This window comes from Myotis lucifugus, unplaced genomic scaffold (assembly GCF_000147115.1).
Source record: "Myotis lucifugus unplaced genomic scaffold, Myoluc2.0 scaffold_117, whole genome shotgun sequence".
Classification (NCBI taxonomy): domain Eukaryota; kingdom Metazoa; phylum Chordata; class Mammalia; order Chiroptera; family Vespertilionidae; genus Myotis; species Myotis lucifugus.
In genome coordinates, this window is record NW_005871165.1 from 3,114,110 (window position 1) to 3,136,179 (window position 22,070).

The 22,070-nt window shown below is 45.4% G+C and overlaps 1 protein-coding gene across 10 annotated transcripts in view; it reads right to left on the reverse strand.

The window, feature by feature from the left end:
- Positions 1–310: 310 nt before the first annotated feature.
- USP28 (ubiquitin specific peptidase 28) overlaps positions 311–22,070 on the reverse strand; it is a 35,458-nt gene continuing 13,698 nt past the window's right edge. For 5 of the 10 annotated variants that reach the window (XM_023757904.1, XM_023757903.1, XM_023757907.1 and 2 more), the window contains 14 exons: positions 21,878–22,057; positions 15,152–15,366; positions 14,099–14,169; positions 12,506–12,734; positions 10,680–10,871; positions 9,735–9,874; positions 9,389–9,574; positions 8,302–8,397; positions 7,435–7,613; positions 7,240–7,318; positions 6,398–6,477; positions 5,537–5,660; positions 3,206–3,401; positions 311–1,867 (listed from right to left, as the gene is read on the reverse strand). In XM_023757904.1, the coding sequence (XP_023613672.1) occupies positions 1,692–1,867; positions 3,206–3,401; positions 5,537–5,660; positions 6,398–6,477; positions 7,240–7,318; positions 7,435–7,613; positions 8,302–8,397; positions 9,389–9,574; positions 9,735–9,874; positions 10,680–10,871; positions 12,506–12,734; positions 14,099–14,169; positions 15,152–15,366; positions 21,878–22,057 (2,143 nt within the window). In that variant the 3' untranslated portion in view covers positions 311–1,691. Of the gene's footprint in view, positions 1,868–3,205; positions 3,402–5,536; positions 5,661–6,397; positions 6,478–7,239; positions 7,319–7,434; positions 7,614–8,301; positions 8,398–9,388; positions 9,575–9,734; positions 9,875–10,679; positions 10,872–12,505; positions 12,735–14,098; positions 14,170–15,151; positions 15,367–21,877; positions 22,058–22,070 lie in introns of those variants that run through there. The other 5 variants (XM_023757912.1, XM_023757905.1, XM_023757913.1 and 2 more) reach the window with 3 other exon arrangements.

The window sequence follows — 22,070 nt, forward strand, 5'->3', positions numbered from 1 at the left end:
CCTACCCTGAGTGTGACTGAGTGTGGCATCGCAACCTCCCGATCCGCCCTGCTCTGTCTATGACAGGAGGCGGCGCCCCAACTCCCCAATCGGCCCTGCTCTGAGCCCGACCAGGGGCTGCACCTAGGGATTGGGCCTGCCCTCTGCCACCCAGGGAGCAGGCCTAAGCCAGCAGTCGTTATCTCCGAGGGGTCCCAGACTGCGAGAGGGCACAGGCTGGGCTGGAGGGCCCCCCTCCCCCCCCCCCGAGTGCACAAATTTTTGTGCACCGGGCCTCTAGTATATTTAAATAAAGGCCTTACTGCACACCAAAGGTAAAACAAATTCTTTTATTGCACATTTATAAAATCTGCATAGTGGTATCAAGTGTTCTTCTCTCCCACAATTCCTTTAATTTGAAAATTCCGTTAAAATACAATATCCAAACTGGAGCCTTTTAAAAATGGTCAACAGGAGATAGTTCTCTAAATATACATATAGATTTTTTTTTCTTTTTACAAACCCACATCCTTTATTTTTCCAAAACAAAAAGGGAGAGGGCATCAAAATGTTCTTTTGGGTCAGCAGCAGCCTTAGACATGTTTCTGACAATTTTCAGGCCCTAGAAAATTAAATGGTTAACAATCATAAAAATGCCATCTTTAACCATCAGTTTGATCTGTTTCTATGGGCCTGTTTTTGTTTTGTTTTGTTTTGTTTTGTTGGGGATGGTGGTACTGGGAGGGATGAGTGAAACAGGTAAAGGGAGATATAGCCAGTAATATTGTGGTAAGTTTGCATGGTGACAGATGGTTACTAGACTTAGCACGATGATCACATCGTGGGTATATAAATGTCGAATCCCTACACTGTACACCTGAAACTAATATAATATTGTATACCAACTATACTTAAATTTAAAAAAATAAAATAAAGGCTCCCTCACCAAAAAGAACAGGATCAACAGTAGGAAACACCCGAGAGTTTACATACATTCACTTTCCCATTTAAAAAAGAAAACCACACAAACCCACTACCGTTAGTCAAGTTTCACAATGTTATTCCATCTAAAGTCCTTAATGCTTTCCTTTCTGTCACTCAGGAGGTTTTCTGGTTTAATTAAAAATATAAATAAAAGAGAGAGAAGAAAGGAGAGGCAGCTTTCTTCTGACTTTGCCGCATCTTCTGGCCACAGGACCTGTATTCTACCCACACATAAAAGGGCGGTGGTTTATCAGTAACCCGACTTGCCATCCTGCCAAGAGCCAGGCAAGGTTTCTATTTCTTATCTCTGGCAGGTAAGAATTTTCAAATGTCATCTGTAATGAGGAGGAGCTGTTCATCTGGCTCAGGTTCCGATGACTCACCCTTCTATTCTACTGTCAAAAATATTGATGGCTGAAGGGCAATTTAAAAAGTGGCAGAGGCTTAGAAAAGCACACACATTCCCGTGGGTAGAAGAGGCCCCCTCGGGTCTCCCGCATAATTCAACACCCCGAGCGCTGCTCCTGCCTCTTTCAGGAAAGCCGCGGTAGTGAGTCTGCTCCTGAAAAGGCAGTTTTATTTCCAGTCCTGTTACACACACAGCATGGTTGGGGTCTGGATCTGGATCTTCCTTTTCACCTAATTCCTCTCCGAAGGTAAACACTGGGCAACAGACTGTTCAATGGGCAGGCAACCAAGACCAGGGCAGGCCCTGAACACATGACCGCTTACTTCACGGTCACAGCTGAAACCCCTTGAATCGACTCCATGACGGCTGCAAACCGGCTGCAAAGGTCATAGGGAGAATTGGGCCGAATAGTTGGAGGCTCCTTCAATACAATGATTTCTGCAGAAGGATCTAGAAGCCTGGGCAGAAATTCCCCTAAGCACAGCTGCAGATTCTCTGTGGAGAGAAAATGATGGTTACATATTCAGCTAAGTAGAACTCCAGTGAAAACTAATTAAGTCTGAAACTCTATGGGAAGACCCTCCAGGCAGCCCACTACCCAACCGCAGAGCATTGCTCTGGCCAACTAACAACAGATGGTGACGGCCTCAGGCCTCTCCAGGAGCAAAGACTGACTTGTCAAGTACACCAGAGCTTTAGGTCGAGCTGCCCGCCACCTGGCATATGGAAGAACCACACTGTGCTGACTTATTTACTGACAGGACAGATCTTCCAATCATCCTTTTAAACTTTGAGAAAGCAGATGTAACACTCTGTTCCATAAATATAAGGGTGTGATTGTCTTTCAAATGATTAAAATATACAGTTTGTGCACAGCACACTAAATACAGCCATATATCACACATGGCCTACACAGAAATTGAAGACATTAAAAGGAAAGTCACACCTACTAATTACAATAGAATTTTCAATAAATACTATAAACTTGAGCACTTTAACAAGTCAATAGAATATATGTATATATTATAAATATATTTTTATTGATTTCAGAGAGGAAGGGAGAGGGAGAGAGATAGAAACATCTATGATGAGAGAGAATCCTGTACACCCCCTACTGGGGATCAAGCCCGCAATCCAGCCCTTGAATGGAATCGAACCTGGGACCCTTCATTCTGCAGGTCGACGCTCTATTCACTGAGCCAAACCAGCTAAGGGAGTCAATAGAATATCTTTACATCAGTGAGAAACTAACAGAGAAGATTCATATTAGAATATACACCAACTTTCTAAGTCTATCAAACTCACCTAAAAATAACTAGGCTCACTCCCTAAAATACTTTGGACAAGCACATCAACTGGTTGCCTCCTGCATGGCCCGGGGCCAGGGATCAAACCTGCACCAGAGGTACATGCCCTTTACCAGGAATTGAACCCTCAACCCCTCTGTCCACAGGCTGGCGCTCTAACCACTGAGCAACTGGCAAGGGCGCAGCATGAATGGATTTTGATTTTTAAACTATGCAATTGGAGTCCAGATTTTGGCAACTGAAAAGTCATGGAGGTCGGACACTCCTGGAGAGCAGTGATGTTTCACCCAGGGCTTCCTGGTCGTCTGGAGACGCCTGAGCACCGCAGAGGAGGCAGGGAGGTTAGAGGAGCAGAGGCCCTGCTTCCCCACCTCAGTAGAGCAGGTCCACTTCTCACTCCCTAACCCCAGGGGCTCCCATAATCCTTTGACGAGGTTTGGCAACATGTGCTATAGAGTGAGCCCACTGTAATTTCTGTAATTCCCAAGAGCCTTAGAGATTACTGGGAGTGCTAAAAGCAACACACCTGCAATATCTTGCCCCAGGTAAGAGCACCAGTGTTTTCTCATGACCTCAATGGCATCCAGGTCATCCTTGGAGATGTCATTATTGATGATGAGGTGAATACAGGGAATGATCAACTCATTCATCATATTAATGCCCTCTGTTACCGAGTGGTCATCATTGGTTTCAAATAGAGAAGCCGCTTTGGCATTCAGCTCCTACAGATAAAAGAATGAAAAAAAGTCTGAAAAGATAAATAAGAACTTTAGAAGATCCTAACAAGTGGCTGCCAAACTTTACCGCCATTGGAATTGCTGGGGGAATCTCTACAACAGTGGTTCTCAACCTGTGGGTCGAGACCCCTTTGGCGGTTGAACGACTGTTTCACAGGGGTCGCCTAAGACCATCCTGCATATCATATATTTACATTACGATTCATAACAGTAGCAACGAAAATAATTTTATGGTTGGGTCACAACATGAGGAACTGTATTTAAAGGGCCAGAAGGTTGAGAACCACTGCTCTACAAACTATGTTGCTCCTCCTCCACCCATTAGCTGCTGTCATCGTATGCTGGGCACTGGGACTTGATAAAAGCTCCCAAGGTGATTCTTAGGCAGCTAAGCCTCTGACCCAACGGCCTAAACTTCCAAGTCAAGATCGTGCTTAACACCTGCTTCCACTAAAAGTGGTTCTCAACCTTGGCTGCACATTAGAATCACCTGGGAATCTTTTTTTTAAGCTTGCAACGCGGGTGTGTGCCCTTGACCAGAATCGAACCCACGACCCTTCAGTCCGCAGGCCGATGCTCTACCCACTCTGCCAAACCGGCCAGGGCCACCTGGGAATCTTTTTAAAATCCTGATTTTACTAATGTTGTGGCCCCATCTCATAACAAAGAAACAGAATTTCTGGAGGATGAGGCCCAGAAATCAGGATTTTAAAAGGATTCCCAGGTGATTCTAATGTGCAGCCAAGGTTGAGAACCACTGGTCTATTCAATGGCCCTCTATCTCCACGGAGCATCAGAACCACCTGCAGAAGACAGGAGGCTGCGCAGGCCCCAGTCTGGCTGCCTGGGAGGGGCCTGTGTGTCATCCTCGCGGGAAAGTTCCCCGGGTGATTGTGGCGCACACTGAAGGTGGAGAGCCAGCCTGGGAACCAGCCAATTCACTATTATTGCCTACCTGTGGCAGCTGAGCAGGACAGCCCAAATGTAACCTGTGTTTGGTGACTTAAAAAATAAAAGTGTAGCTCTAATAAAATTCAGATACAGTGGGGCCTTGACTTACGAGTGTCCCGACTAACGAGTTTTTCGAGATACGAGCCGTCTCTCGGCCGATTTTTTGCTTTGAGTTGCGAGCTAAAATTCGGGTTACGAGCCAGCTTCAGATACCCCACCGCTAGTTGGTGCAGCGAACGTCACAGTGAACGCCACAACATCAGCCCAGCATCACGTGTCTCACTCGTTCACTTTTGATTTGACATACGAGTAATTTGAGTTACGAGCTCCGTCACGGAACGAATTAAACTCGAAAGTCAAGGCCCCACTTACAAGCCTTTCTTCAGCTTCCAAATGCTCTGTCACACCTATAACCAGCACAGAAATCAAATATAAACCAGAACAAGAAGCTCTTGAGGTCAGTGTATGTCATGACTTAACCTCCTCCACTTGTTAGTAACAAGGCAGTGGTGGAAAGGCTGCCAGACCCCCGGGAGGGGGCGGGGCTCGGGAAAGATAAACACAGCACACAGCCTGCAGGCAAGCCTCCCTGTGTAGTTTTCTGAAGGGCGAGCACCGCTTTAAACCTGGGGTAGACGGAGGGGTGTCGGTCTGCCTTTCCTTGTGACTGCCAACTGTGAACAGGCCAGGAGGCCTTCCCTGGAGTGTGACAGCGACAACGCCGGGAGGGCAGGCCAATTCTTATGGCTCCTAACTTAAAAACCTGGAGTCTCTTTAGAAGTCACTAGAACTCTTATCTACCAGCAAGGAACACAGAAGAAACACTGCATTCCTTCAACACACGTTTACTATGTTCCAGACACAGAGAACACGGCTAAGAGAAAATCTGTGCCCAAGGCCTCACAGGCTGGTAGGAAAGCAATGCGATGAAATGCAAGTACACGGGAAGAGCACAGAGAAAGGGGTAATCCATTCGCATCCCTCGTCTACCAGGGACTGAAGAAGAATGATATCCACTAAGCAATTTTAAATAATCTGTTCCAATGTTAAGCTCCTCGTGAGAGTTTGGGGAAACGTGAAACCTGTTGGAGACTAACTTCCCCATGGCTTGCAGGACAGTGGTAAAGACAACGAGCAACAGAGATCTGAGGCGTTACAGACAAACACACCAGAAGGCATTTCCTTCGGTATAAAGCGATCACCGACTCCTTCACGCCGCGGCGGGGCCCCTTGGTCAGCAGAGTGGCGTTGCTCTGGTAGGCATACACCAGGTAGGAGAGGGCTTCCTGGTACCTTAGGAAATGGCAGATAACAACAGCTGAGTGTCCTCCAAAACCCAGGGCTTACACCTCCCTGCCCCCTCAGACAAGGACTTCCGTGGCTGCATTATGGAAGTCTGAAAGGAGGGGCGGCACCGAGGACTGGGAAAAGCCTGAGGGCCAAAGACGGCAGCCAGTCTCAGCTCCTCCACAAACTGGCCCAAAACCCAAGACCAATCCTGAAAGCTCCCTGGGCTTGGGCTTCCTGACAAAGATGCTCACTGAGGGCTGCACCAGCTCGCAGGTTCACTGAGTTCATCTTCATTTATCACAGAGGAAATCTGGCCACTACATCTCTTTACTAATAAATCTATCACTACGTGAAGGGTGAGCACAGTGTGACATTCAGAGCAACACTAAGGGCCAGGGGTCCTCAAACTATGGCCCTCGGGCCACATGCAAATACAAATATTGTATTTGTTCCCGTTTTGTTTTTTTACTTCAAAATAAGATATGTGCAGTGTGCATAGGAATTTGTTCATAGTTTTTTTTTAAACTATAGTCCGGCCCTCCAACGGTCTGAGGGACAGTGAACTGGCCCCCTGTTTAAAAAGTTTGAGGACCCCTGCTAAGGGCAATACTGGGACAACAGAGGCACGCTGCGCACGTGACAGGGTGGTGTATGCCCGTGACTCTCAGCATTCCTGGGTGGGGATCAATAAATCACAGAGTCCCCACCAACAGTCTTAGCAACATGGAAGGCCAACTTACTTTTCTTTTTGATAGAGTTCCAGGCCTGTCAGGAGATACACAGACACCTTTCGAAACAAACTGTAATCTTCATGCCACCTCTGAAAAGGGATGACTCGTGTTAATGATTACGACGACAAACTACTTCCACACGGCCCACCACGTAAGTTTTACACTCTGTGCACATGTGGCCAGGCACAAAAGCAACAAACACAAAGATTTTCACATAGAAACATATTCAACATTTAGAACAAGTCCACTTTGACCTTAATTTTTATGCCCTTTTCCTTCCACGGTATTTCATATGAGCTTTAGAATTTACCATCTTAATTTGCAGCACCCACGTCAGAGTCACTCCGCTCTGGTTTAAATGGATGACCTCTCTAGTTCTGAGGAAACCATCCAGGAAGATGAAAGGACAGGCCGCCCCGTCACAGGACAACACCCAAGCTCAGGGAGTGTGGTGGGCACACCTTAGCTGGGACATAACACTGTTTTATGTACATTACAAAGCTTTTAAAAAAAAACTTGTAGTTATATATGCACTTTAATGCACAGAAATGGAATATCCAATAGAAAAATATTATTTCCAATATAGGAAACTGTATTACTTAAAACAAACCCAAACTATGAGTTCAAGAATTATATGCCTAGAACAGGGCTAAAGCACGTATTTAAGAAAAGCACTGACTCATCTGATGAAGATGGAATAAAGAAGCCTGCTCTGCTGAGGGTAAGAAAAGATCATTCATCCATTCTTATTCAGGTGGTTTTTTTCAGGGGGGAGGACAAGTCACAGAATTGTAAGGTTTGCCTCAGGAATGAATGTTGGAGGCTTTGCAGATTTGAAGAAAAGACCTGACCTTGTACTCCTCCATATTCATGTCGTCTGGACCGATCTCCTTCAGCTTAGCCTGCGCCACCTTCATGATGCTAATGGACCTGTGTGCGACAAGGTTCAGGAAGCAGTGACAGCAGCCAGGGCACAGCTTCCCATCAGGGAAGGCAGCCACGCCAGACCCAGAAGGAGGGGGTTCACCTGAGTAGCCCCTTCTCACCTTTCATCATAGCTCAGATTTTTATCTGCAAACTGTTCCAGAAGGGTCCGCTCCACCACCCTTTTGGGTGCTTCATTCTGGAAGAAGTAGACGAGCACGTGCTGCAGCCGAGGGTCGCTGTGAGAGGAGGGCGCCTCCTTGGCCAGCTGGTAGAGCCTGGAGTACTCTTCGTGGAATGCCTAGGAAGACAGCTGGGAGTCAGAAAGGGCGCACCATGGGCTCCTGCTCAGACACTGATGCCTAAGGTGACAGAGGTCCCCTAACTCTGAGAAGACGCCTAAGAAACCTCACTGAGGAATTACAGAGGCAACTATGGAGTCTGTAAGGCATTTGCATTTCATAAGGGATGAAACTCTTCTAGCGTCCTGGCATCAAAGACATACCATATTCATAAGAGACAGTTTTTCATAAAGTTCTTAGAAAAAAATATTTAGTTTTAATTATTTCAGGCATATCCTTGAGTCCCAGGGACCCAAATCTTAAAAATCCACATAAATTCAATTTATTCACGTACCTTAAATTTTATTCAAGTACCTTAAAAAGCATGGACCACTCTCTCATATTACAGCCCCTAAGTACAAAGGCAATGTCTCATTAGCTTTACTGCTAGACATTCCCTAGGAACAACAGCAAGCCCTCCCGGCTGGGTGACAGATGGCACTGCTCACCACGGCTGCGTCAGTGCCAGGAGAGGAGGAGCGATCGGTCTGGTGGGCAGCTTATTCATTAGTTAGGCAGGAAAGAGAGTTTTATGCTTTACTTCAATAAAAGACATCTTTAATCCTATTGTTTACCAACTAACAGAATTACTGCCCCATTATTATGATACCTGTGGTATAAGGAGGAGAAATTAAAAAACGGAGATACCTTAATAAGCCCTGCTTCAGACCCATCTCGGTCAAAGGTCTGACGGGCTTTAGCTATGGCCAGGATGACCCCTTGCATGGCAGGGCTCAGCATCACCTACCACAAGAAGGCACAAAACAGACAAAAAGGAGAGAGGAAAGGTTCAAAAGAAGAGCATGAAAAGACAGGGGAGCAGCCTGCTAAGAAAGCATGGCCGTGTGCTCCTTGGTCGGCATCTACTGCCGGTCAGGTTCTACCCATTCCTGTGCACACGGACAGCACTGCCCTCTACACAACGTCACGGTCCACACTCACTCCTATGCACACGTACAGCCCAAGACAAGCTATTCCTGTGCACCCTCTGCAATGCACAGATGACTACACATGCATGTCTACAGCTATCTGTTACGGCACTGCTCAAGGATCAGCTGAGTTAGAGCTCTCGGTGAGGAAGTGTCTGAGGTGAGAATTCAATTTAGTTCTGTAGTTTGGGTGTATGTCCTAAACACACAAATATGTTAGACTTTTACTAGGATGAACAGGGCATTTAAAATAGTCTGGAAACTAGGGGATACACAAATGTGACTTTATAAAATGAAAACCTTTCAATAATTTAAAACTATATCTCACAGGAAAAAACAAATCTAAGGGGCAGGATTCATGATAGTTTATGTGCAGTGACAACTGTAAGGAGCACCTCAACCACGTGGGATTCTACAGCTTCTTCCTAAAGCTTCAGAATTTAAAACAACTCCAATATACCTTTGTTTGGCTCACTGTACCTCTGGAAATTTTACATGTGGAGGAAAAACAATTAACTAATACAACCAAAGACAAACACTTAAAAAGCAGTTTTTGTCCCAATACCAAACAAGGGACTAAATTCCATCTTTCTGAGCCTTCTAAACTCTGCAGTGGCCCCATAAACATACACCTGGGTAGACTTATACTGGGAGCAGTGCACAGTGGGAACAAGGCAGATAGGCCTCGTGTCATTTGTTTCAATAAGAAAATGTTACTCATCGCCGAACACCGTCAAGCACATGCAGTGACATGAGAGGGGGTAAGACTGACAACAAGCAGCTCAACCCTGCCCTCGGCTCTGTACCTCCTCATCATATCCGTCTGCATCAGCTCTAACCAGAATCCTCCCCACACTGGGAATCTCGACTTCAGACACCTCAGAATGAGGCGGGGCAGCAGAGTCTGCATCCTGAGCCTCTGGGGGCTGCTCTGACTGCTCTGCAAAGTCTGTTTCCGGGGGCAGGGGATTCTTGGGTTCAGCTTCCTTAAGGTGCAGCAGCAGAATGGAGAGAATGAGTAGAAAAAAATGGAGAAATAAAGAGGGACTGGTTAAAGGCAGCAGAAACAGAATCACAGAATGTGAGAGAACTGTGGAAATTACTGCTGAAAGCCCGCCCCTCTTGAATCGGGGCTCCCTCAGTCATTCTCACCTCACTCAAGGCTGCTTCGACGCCACTCTTCTCATAGGCATGCGCGGTGTTGGCAATGGCCTGGGCGGTCTGCTCCTTGACAATCACAGCATGCTCAGACGACAAGCAGCGAACCCCGTGGGCAGGGGCTCCTGAAGGCTCTGATAAAGAGTTGGACACAGAAATTAGCGTCTGATGATACGTAAAGTCTAGAACGCTCTGTAAAGGCAAGCAGGATGGACACAAAGTTGAATGTACAACCTTTCTAACAAACCTTTAAAAAAATCTATGCAAGTTTCCCCTAGAAACTGTAACTACAAGGAATGGCTCCTTCAGCAAAACCACACTGATGATCCTGTAAAATTTAATGTGCTCCTCCTGACTGGGTCAGATTCCTTTATGCCAAGGTTTCCTACAAACAACATCTGTTAGGAACATGGACTTTAAAAAAAATAAATTTATATATGTATTTTAAGTTCTTCAAACAACATCTGTTAGGAACATGGACTTTACACTTAATGCTGTTATAAATTTTTTTTAATTTATAGGCATAACATTGGCTAATAACATTATAAAATTTTAGGTGTATAAGATTATAATTCAACATCTGTGTAATGTATTGCATGTTCCCCACCCAAAATGTAGTTTCCTTCCATTACCATGTATTTGACCTGGTGGAAGGTCACCTTTGGATAATTGTTTTCATAAAATCCACCTATTAATCCTACCATAATTCCTCTTACAACCTGGGAAATAAGCAAAACTACAGAGTAATAGTACAGGTAGCTGGTCTCTCTGCTATTACTCCTACTCATCAGAAATCACGTTCTGAACCACAAGTTATCCCATCAGGTTGTGCAATACCAACTCTATTTGAAATGTATTGTGCACCACTCCATCAGCACAGGGCTGGCTGAAGGAGTGCAGTGTGAATACTATCGCTGGCACACTGCCCTTCTCGAATACCTGGTGGTGTAGAGAAATCCTGTGATGTTGAGTTGATAGATTCCATTTGAGGAATTTTGCAAGACTGCTCTTCTTCCCACTCCTCTACTTCCTGTTCAAATCTCCAGTTATCTTCCTGAACGTAATGCTTAAGTTCAACAGATAAGGCTTCCAATTCTCCTAACATCTGATCTGATTCATTTGGGACTGCCTCTGAGAAAGAACAAATCAAAAGGTCTTTCCTAATGAAAAATACATATACACATAATCCATCAGAAGTATTGACAATATAAGGCCAACAGTCAGAGCACATCAGTAACAGTCTGGCATATTCGTAGGTAGGCACATATTGAATTATCTGTTAAATGAAGGAACGAATGAATGTAAGGATTTGGAATAGAGGCCAATCACTGGTAAAATGGTAAGAATGGACCAAATATTTCCTGGAAATTCAGAAAAATCATTAGATCCACTGGAAATTTCAAACAAAATAATTTTATCAATATAACCACTGCATCTATTATTGATAAGAATATCTATCTAAAGATGGTTAGAGATGAATTCCAATACATTTATGCTGTCTCGAGTTTCACGCAATTAAATGCTATCAGAAAGCAATTTGATACAATAGTTAGATGGTCAATAATACCTGGGTCATTAAAAGCTATAATGAAAAATGGTGCCCTAACCGGTTTGGCTCAGTGGATAGAGCGTCAGCCTGCGGACTGAAAGGTCCCAGGTTCAATTCCGGTCAAGGGCATGTACCTTGGTTTCGGGCACATCCCCAGTAGGTGGTGTGCAAGAGGCAGCTGATCGATGTTTCTAACTCTCTATTCCTCTCTCTTCCTCTCTGTAAAAAATCAATAAAATATATTTAAAAAAAGAAAAGGAAAAATGGCAGGATAGCCCTAGCTGGTTGCTCAGGGTTAGAGTGCCAGCCCACAAACTGAAGGGTCACAGTTTTTACAGTTATAAATTATTAGAGAAATAAAAATTAAAAGCATGCAGTAAGGAATAAAGCACTAATATATATTATAAGCATAACTGCTCTTAGCATCAATGTTGATGCATCGATGTTTCTATCTCTCTCTTCGTCTCTCTCTAAAATCAATAAAAACATTTAAAAAATGTATACAAAATGTTACTAAAAAAGGAAAAAACTAGAGAAAACTTAAAAGTCTATCAAGGGGAGGTTGGTTTAATAAATTATATACATACATAATATACATATATTCCATGCAATGGAATGATTATGGGGTTAAAAAGAAAGAGCCCTGGTCGGGTGACTGGGCTGAAATATCCTGTACGCCAAAAAAGGTTGCAGGTTTGATTCCTGGTGAGGGCACATATCCAGGTTGTGGGCATGTAACAGGAGGCAATCAATTGATGTTTCTCTCTCTCTCTCTCTCTCTCCAAAATAAAATAAAATAAAAACATATTCTCAGGTGAGGATTAATTAAAATAATGAGTCAATTTTATTTATGAAAATATAGAGGTCACTAAGATACACAATTAATAAAAAGGAAGCAAAACAGAATGGACAATATCCCATTTGGGGGAAAATGGGATGGAGGAGATGTCAATAAGTAAATGCAGTCGCTGCACAGAGCAGTTTCTGAACACAGTATAAGAAACCTGACAATGGATACTTGTTGGGCTCAAGGATAGAAGTCGGAGAGCAAACTTATTTTTCCTCTTTATTCTCTTTTGTACTGTTTGTATTTTTAAAAATGCATTATTACTTCATGATAAATTCTAGGTTAAAATTATTTTAAACTATAAAGAATGTTCCCTCTTCCCTGAGCAGTACAGATTTCCATTTCTGGCTCCTGTGAAGATATTTTTACCTGCATTGAAGTGGGGTAGCTTATCGTTAATGTACATCAGACAGTAAGCACTGACATTTCTCAGGCCTCCGTAGGAATCTCTTTCAAGTTCTTCCCAGGAAGATTCGGTCACAGAGATGTCATTGTACTTGAGCCAGACCTGCCGGGGCTGATTGTAGATATAGGCCCAGTAGTGTCCAGCGTTTGCTTGTCCTTCATGAACAAGCACTGCATGCAAGCGATAAGGCACCTACAAACCAGAAAGCACATTTCTGAGTGAGATTCAGTAAAGTAATCTGACAAAGCTTAGGTTACTAAAATCCAAGATTATTCCCAACTATCAGACGTAAGGAAGGTATATATATATGTTCACATTGAGACATCTTGGTGATTCAAGATGAACTAACAAAACACAGCCTTGGAATCTACCAATTATGCTGCAGTTCCCAAATCTTTAAAACCAGACAACTGAACTAGATAACCTCCTCTGAGACCTCGTTCAACTCTAAACTCTTACGATTATAGATCTAAAACCAAAGATAACCCAGACCTATTTATTCCCCAATTCCAAACACAGTTTATCTAAAATACAATCACCCTGACCGATATGCTGAGAAAATGCTTACCACGTTTGGGACCTACAGCTAGTTTAGCGGCCATCGTGTTCTCTGTCTATTGTAGTTGGCACCGACATTTAATTAGCATAATTCATTATGAATCAGTCATATGGTCCCTATATTTCTTCTTGTAACTGTTCACCTATCTAGGGTGAGACCCTTTTAACTACATACTTGTTAGTTTCCACACCTGAAAGGCATTTCTTTTTACAATATGCAGAACATAAAGCAATGCTTAAGTGCCAAGTAACTACTGATGGGAAAAAGTAAAGTTGGCCATAGACTCAAGTTAAACTTACATTTAATCAGTACCTTGACACATTTTTTATTGGTGGAGAAATTTTTGAAATAATACAAAAGAGAAAATGGGGAAAAACCAAGATTTACATGATGCATTCCCGCCATGCAACAGAACCATGCCTCCATGCAACCCTGGAGACAGCTCTTCCCCTCCGGCCACTGACCCCGAAGCCGCTAAGAGGCCATGCCCCTGACTGGAACCTCTCTCCCCTCCATGCCAGAATGTCATTCTAAACAAAAAATTATGTGGACAATGAGAACTGCCCGCCTACCTCCCTTTTAGAGTCATAGGAGAAACCAACCTTGAAAGCATGCAGGTAAACAAAGGACCACAGTACTGTGAAAAGGACAAGTAACTGGTCCCTAGTTCAGGTTTCCCCACTGTACTACTTAAATTACTAGGCATGACAATTTTTATTAATATCTAATAGCAAGCCTTTCTAATATGTCAAAAAGTAACACGTAGCAGAATCAAAACAAATATATTTTGCGTTCTACTGGCGGCAGAAGATATTATTACTTTTTTCTTTAGCCTAAAATAAAAATAACAGAACACTACCAATTTCTTTCCTAAGTATATTCTTATATCTCAGGAGGTTCTCATTGAGTTTCAAAGAAAGCCATCCAGTTTCCTTTTTGTATCTGCCATTAGCACCACTAGAACATGCTAGACTACTTTCCCATCAATTCATTCTACCTGGCGAAGGAGAGGATCACAGTACATCTGCTCGATAGTCTGGGTGGTGCTTGCAATACAGTTCTTTAAATCTGTTAAAAGAGAAGACTTAGTTCAGATGATTTCACTCCACATCACAGAGGCTGCTTCCACTAAGCAATGAGCAGTGCTTGTCTGTGCCAGGGTCCCGACGACTTCAACTCCACTCGATGAGCCACGAAGGAAGACAGTCTTAAAGCAGCTAGTGCTTCAGGTTATGAAGACTGTTAGTTTAATATAATTACATTAAGATTTTAAAAATCATCTCATATAATTGGCACCAATATTTCTTAAAGAAGAAACAGCCTACTTGGAAAAAGACTTTAATGGGTCACTTGGGTGCAAATGTCCTAGAGATAAGACCTGAAAGAAGGTGGCAGAGCAAGAGAGACCTAAATTTCTGTGAATAAGAACCTGGAAGGGCCTAACCGGTTTGGCTCAGTGGATAGAGCGTCGGCCTGCGGACTGAAGGGTCCCAGGTTCGATTCCGGTTAAGGGCATGTACCTGGGTTGTGGGCACATCCCCAGTAGGGAGTGTGCAGGAGGCAGCTGATCGATGTTTCTCTCATCGATGTCTCTAACTTTCTATCCCTCTCCCTTCTCTCTCTGTAAAAAATCAATAAAATTTATTTAAAAAAAAAAAAAAAAGAACCTGGAAGGAATCTGAATTTTCATTTTTATTTTTTGCTCCCCAGATAAAAGGAGAAAGGGGAAGAAAAGTTTGAGCAACATGACCAGGAGGCCATATAGAAAAATCCCAACCAAAGGAGACATGAGCAAGGGAGCTGCCCAGGAAGCCCAGAAATGTTGAGGAGGGATCTTTCCACAGTTATATAATGGAAGTCTGTGATCCAATCTTACAGGGAACTAAAGGAAGAAGTCACAATCCCCATGCCAAAATTTAACAGCATATATGGCAAAATTCAATTATATAAGGTAATAGTAGCAAGTGTACCCAAGGTGCCAAACTTCCAAATACTCAAACAAACAGAGAAGGCAAAGAATAGCTGTTTGACAAGTTTTAGAAGAGCCAACCTTGTATATCCTGTTCAATCTCACTCCTCCACCTCTGAAGACAGGTCTTAACGAAGTTGATCTCCTCCTCGGTGACTGCTCGGGGAGCCGGGTGTGCAGGCATTGACACAGGAGACCGGGAAGAAGCCAGTGGCGTAGTCACTGTCGTAGACTTGTGTAGACAGTCTCCAGAAAAGGTGCTTTCAACGTCCTGAGAAGAGCTTTCTTTACTTGTGCTGAAAGAAGACACATCATGCTCATATGATAACTTCCAAAACATGCCTTGAAAGCAAGCTGCTATGTGGAAAAGTACCACTGCAAGTTGGTGAGTATTCACTCCGCACAGGTGCAGAGCTGAATCTTTCCTTTACATATACCGTCTCATTTAACACAGCTTGTTTATGAGACAGATATTATTACTATACAGATACTATCCCTATTAAGCAATTAAACCTAAGGTTTGGAGAAATTAAGCAACTTGCCCAAGTTCACTCAGCTAGTAAGTGATGGAGAGGTATTAAGCCCAGACCTGCCTGAGTCTATGGCTCATGCTCTCCCACCTCTTGTTATACTGCATCCTCATGAAGAAGAGAGGAGAGAGAGCACGGAGAAGGAAAGACTGGGCCTGAAAGAATCGATGAATCAACTATAGAGTTCCCAAGATTAAGCCAACCAAAGTGGGATGGATAGACAAGCTCAGGAACACAATATACTGAGCAAGAAAAATGAAATATCAGCTGAACATCCAAGTCACAGGAATACAAACTAGGTAACACCCTGGAGAAGAATGGGGGCTGGACTCAAAGGCTGACAATCCCAGCTCTACCACTCTTTCAATACCCAGGTAAGCAATCTAACACTCAGCTCTAAATGTAAATGTTAACTTCTTCACACTATTGCCCTGAACTAGCTGAGAATGAAGTATGTAAAGTAAATGTTAATTTGTCTACTAATTAACTGTCAAACAAACTACACACAAACCAGCAGAAAAATAAACTAAACTTCTAAATTGTACTTAGGTTTCTACTTCACATCAAAACTGAAGAACATAAACTTACTGTAACTCTGACTTAAAGAAACCCTCACTCCCTACTCTTCCCACCTGCTCTCTCATACACACAAAATAATGGAGAAAACCTCTTCCCCAAGGACCCATATATATGGAAAAATATTCCAATATAAGCAAGAGAGCAGATATCTCAATTTCAGAAGGGAGCACACACACAGAATAACTTTAAAATCTAATACACACAGCCCTAGCTGGTTTGGCTCAGTGGATGGAGCGTCAGCCTGTGGACTGGAGGGTCCGGGTTCGATTCTGGTCAAGGGCACATGCCCAGGTTGCAGGCTCGATCCCCAGTGGGGGGCGTGCAGGAAGCAGCGGATCGGTTATTCTCTTTCATCATTGATGTTTCTCTCTCTCTCTCTCTCTCTCTCTCTCTCCCTTCCTCTCTGAAATCAATAAAAATATATCTTAAAAAATTAAAAATAAATAAAATCTAATATGCACAGTAGGCAGTATTACTGTATGTGTTTAAACAAACTGCCCAACTGCTTTTTAAAAATTAAAACAATTATTAAATAAAGAACATGAAACCATTCTAGAAAATGTCCAAACACACAGGTAGAGTATAAAGGTAAAAAACACCTCCATCTCTTGACTTGTGCCACCCTGAGGGATACACACTTCTATGCATACAAGGATGAATAATTATTAATATGGGGGGAATTGGGGAAATGGGTGGGATTTTTTAAACATAAAAAAACTTGGTCAGTAACCAGGAGGCCGCAGGGCCAGGTGGGAGCTTCTGGCTGCCGTGACGAGAGCCCCCCAACCCCCCATGGCTCCCCTTGCAGGTGCATGAGGTTCTCCTTGGGAGGTGCTGCACGAGTGGAAATGCTCTGTGGTGGAGAATGGACTGGACCCTGGGCTGCTGCCCCAGTCATCAAGCAGCAGCTAGTGGCTCCGTGAAGGCACTGCAGCAGCAGTAGGTGTCCTGGGACACCATGTTCCCTGGCAAAGAGATGCCAACACCACATCCAGCACCCTGGAGGCGTGGTTATCCACGGCCTGCACACCAAGCACTTCTGAGCTGAATCCAGTGTGTGGGTGAGTGCCCACCAGAAGCCTCTGCCTCAGCCTGTCTTCTGGACCCTCCTGAAAGCTGCCACCCACAGACAGAGCATCTCGGAACTGGAGCAGGGACGTGGGCAGCCGCTGGGCCTGGCTTGGCCGGCCCTCAACAATGGCCTGATGGAGTGCTACCTGCAAGTGTGAATACTACCAGCTCCCCCCCCACCACTGCCTGGAGACCCCGCGGAGGGCGAGTTCCTCAGCTTCCTGCAGGGACTAACACCCTTACCTTACAAGCCCACCACCTTAAGGGAGTGGACGCTCACCCACTCTCAGAGCTCAACCCTGCCACCACCTCTGGTACAGAGGAAGGAGTCTCTGGATTCCATTTCCCTTTCCTCAGGCTCAGAGAACATTGAAGGCCAGCACTTGGGCCATAAGATCTGATGGAACACACAGCTCACTGCCTCCTTCCTCAGCCTGGACACACCAGTTCCTCCCAACTGTCCTGCAGCCTAGACTCCGATAGCTGCCTACCCCAAGAAAATGGCTCCAAGATCCCAGATCCTTCTGAGGAGCTCATGTCCTACGACTCAGACCTGGGAACAGTAAATGCTGATGATTCAAACTCATCTCTGCAGGAGGTGTTGTTGGAGTTCAACAAAGCCCAGGTAAACTCGGTGCCAACTAACGGACTGAGCCAAAAGACAGATTCCCATGCTGCAGGCCTCCCCCACCCTCCGCCTCTGCCTGACACCAACCAGCACACACGCGCACTTCGATGTGCCTGCAGAGCCCCGCCCTGCCCACGCAGCCTCTCGAACTCAAGACGGTGGCCACAAGCAGGAGCCACTTTCCCAGGCACCTGGCATCCTGGGCCTGCAGCACCTGGGCCCTGCACAAGCTGTCACTCGGAAGCACTTCAGACCCCAACCATCTAGTCCTATGAGCACAGGTGGCGAGGGAGGAGTCAGCAGGTGACAGAGCTGGGCTGAGCCTAGGGGCTTCCTCACTCATCAGTCCTGAAAGCAAGAACTGGATCTCACAGGATGACTCTCCAGGCCTCCCCAGGAACAACCCCAGGGGGTCCTTCAGATGGCTCCGTAGCCTCTTCCAGGGGGCCCTTCAGATCGCTCCGTAGCTTCTTCCAGGGGGTCCTTCAGATGACTCTGTAGCCTCTTCCAGGGGGTCCTTCAGATGGCTCCATAGCCTCTTCCAGGGGGTCCTTCAGATGGTTCCATAGCCTCTTCCAGGGGGTCCTTCAGATGGCTCCGTAGCTTCTTCCAGGGGGTCCTTCAGATGGCTCCGTAGCCTCTTCCAGGGGGTCCTTCAGATGGCTCCGTAGCCTCTTCCAGGGGGTCCTTCAGATGGCTCCATAGCCTCTTCCAGGGGGTCCTTCAGATGGTTCCATAGCCTCTTCCAGGGGGTCCTTCAGATCGTTGCATAGCTCCTTCCAGGGGGTCCTTCAGATGGTTCCATAGCCTCTTCCAGGGGTCCTGCAGATTGCTGCATAGCTTCTTCCAGGGGGTCCTTCAGGTGGCTCCGTAGCCTCTTCCAGGGGTTCTTCAGATCGCTCCATAGCTTCTTCCAGCGGGTCCTTCAGATCGCTGCATAGCTTTATCCAGAGGGGATTGGGAGTCCAGGCCTGGTCTCCTCAAGCATTTTCCTTAAGGCCCGAGAAGAAGCTCCATCAAGGGGGCCTTAGATAAAGCTGTGTGCCTTCTCCAGGAGGCAGGTAAAGCCGGGTGGGAGCATCAGAACCCCAGGGGTGCACCTCAGGTGACAGGCAGGAGACTGCAAGGTTCCAGCGTCTCTGAGGGCCTCTTCTCCATTACCAACTGGGTGCTGTCTTTTCACAAGGAAACCCTCGTCCCAAAATGTAATAAGGAGCACCCTTGCTGAAAAGTTCTATATTCTCTCACACAATCTTAATAAAGTAATGCCCAAAACTGCCCAGAGTGCAAAAATACTGTTTCATATATTGAAATGGAAAATACTTCCCCTGAAACCTCCCCATAAACCTTTTTATACAGAACCCTTGGTTCTGTCTGTGGCCCAGAGCATGCCCTGCCTGTTAAAGGCCCGGAGTTTCAAGTGCTCCTTCCCAAAGCCTCTAGCTCAAATAGTGTATTCATCAGCTGTTTGTTTAGTGTCCACCGTGTGCTGTTTACCCTATCCCCGACCTGGGGAAATCCAGAACAGGTTAAACAACCAGAACCTAATTTGTCTGTAATCCTCATATAATTTGTCTGTAATCCTCGTAAATGGCTTCTTCAAACAAACAAAAAAGTGTGCCCCAGAATCAGTCTCTTCCTCTCATTTTCTGTTTGCAGTGACCCAGTCCAGAATTCTGGCCTGGGCGCATGGGCAGAGGCCTGGACTCCATGCTGGCTCCTTTTAGGTGTTTCTGTCGGCTCATGGGATGGTGGTAATTATGCCGGGGAAGGTGTGCTTTGTGCCGGGGTCGTCAGGATCCCTGAGGAGGAGGCAGACCCTGAACAGTGGTTTGCAATCCCCAAGGCTGGTCCAGGCTGGGAGACAGAACTGTGTGTCCTTTGGATCTCCTAGTTGGTGGCAGACCCCCAGGAGCAGGGAGCATTGTGCAGTGTGTGGTACATGGGCACCCACTCATTCAGCAAATATTTGTTGAACACCTGTGCTGTGCCAGGTGCTAGGGACACAGCAGGAAACAAAGCAGAGTCCCTGGCTTCATGGGACTTACATATTAAAGAGTAAGCATATGGCATGGGCAGATCCTAACTACTACAGAGAACAATAAATCTGGGAGTGCTACGCTGGGGAGTATACTGCTTCATATAGGATGGCCAAGGGAGTCCCACAAACCAGGTGACATCTGATGTGAGGAAGGGAGAGAGGAAGCCATGAGGCGAGCTCTGTGGTTCAAGCAGGAAGACAGAATGCAAAGACCCTGCCATGGGAACATACCTGACGCACCCAGGAAATAGCAGAGACCAGAGGAGGCAGCCAGAAATAAGGTCAGAGGGATGGAGGGGCTGTGGGCCACAGAAAGGACGCTGACTTTTGTGCTGAGGGAGATAGCAGCCCCTCCAAGGTTTTAGGCAGAGGGGCATGATCAGACCTATTTTAAACGGGGGAGTCATCCTGGCTCACATGCTGAAGGACTACAGGGTGGGAGAGACCAATTAGAAGGCCACTGCCATAAGCCAAACCATGGACGTTGGTGGACTGAACCCATGAGGTGATGTAGGTGGTGAGAAGTGAAAGATCCTGGATATGCCAATGGATTCGATGTGTGGTGTGAAAGAAAGAAAATCAAAGATAACTCCTTTTATCCCCATCCTACCTGCCACATACACACACAGTGGCATTACTGCTCCACCGCAAACACAGCCTGATCGGAGCCTGAACTGCTGCAGATTCCTGAGTGGGCAGGAGCCTGGTCTGGGGTGGGCAGTGCCGCCTGAACCTGGCCTTGTTTCTTCGGCCCTGTGAATATATTCTATATTCCAGAAAGTGCCCCAGGAGATGGCAGGAGTGAGGCCCTGGAGGTGCTCACTTCAGTCCACCTCATCCTTGCCCCTCTTCCCCCCGAGAATACCAGCATTGGAGCTGACCCTCTCCCCATCACCAAAAGTGCTGATGCTTTCAGATGAGCTGACTTACCCCTCACCTCCAATGGAAAGCTGATGTGAACCTCAACAGTGGCCACACTACTTTTAAGATGTCCCTTTATGAAATAAACTACGGTGTGGGGCCCTGGCCCTGAGAAGTACTTTGCAATGTACTGAAGGAACTGCTGCTGTGTGATGTTTGAATGATCTTGCAGTAAAGACTTGATCTTTCTTTTAAAAAAAAATCTAGCCCGACTGGCGTGGCTCAGTGACCTATGAACATTGACCTATGAACCAGGAGGTCACGGTTCAATTCCCGGTCAGGGTACACGCCCGTGTTGCGGGCTCCATCCACATTGTGGGGTGTGCAGGAGGCAACCGATCAATGATTCTCTCTCATCATTGATGTTTCTCTCTCCCTCCATCTCCCTTCTGCTCTGAAATCAATAAAAAAATATTTAAAACAAACGAACAACAACAAAAAAATCTAACCTTTTTAAACAAGTCCTAGTGTTTTGTTTTATTAGTTAAGGCACACATCAAGTTTAATCCGAGCTGACCTTAATGGTTCCTCCAAGTTACAAAGGTTGTTGCATGTGGCTGGGCCAGAGCAGAAGGAGAGGGCTCCTGAGCGTTGATCTCCCCGTTTCCTTCCCTAGATAAGCCCTTCCAGGCTGTGCTCTTCAACTGCGAGCCAGTTCTTTTCATGTGTTAGTTTTCTATTTATGAATAAATCTCTTTCCTTAATGTTTACTTAGTCATGCATATTTTCAGCAGCAAGAATAAGATGTTTGGAAGAGTAGGGCTGAAGTTTCCTCTTAGAAAGATCGCTGGCAGCTAGCCCAAAACAAGTTCAGGAAGCTGTGAAATAACCCCAACCCTCCTATGGGCAGGGGAGTGCACTGGTGGGAATTAGGAACATTCTCTCAAGGGACAGTTGGCAAAATGCTTCCCTTTAAGACAAAGAGTTCAAGACCTCAAGTTCATATGGGGTGAGTGTTAATCAGATGGAAAGAAGGTGCACAGTACAAATAAACCAAAAATATATATACATATACTAATAAAACTTTTTTTCATTACCTTTCCTTGGATGTCAGGTCAGACACCGGGCAATGCACTGGAGAAAGTGGTGATGTCATGCTTGTGTCACTCTGAGACGTAGAGCTTTCTGAGGCAGGTTTTGTACTAGCAAATTCAATAACGTATTTCAACATGTCGGGGAGTGGGAACCGAGCTGGGCCCGAGCCATACTTCACATACCTAAGAGGCAAAG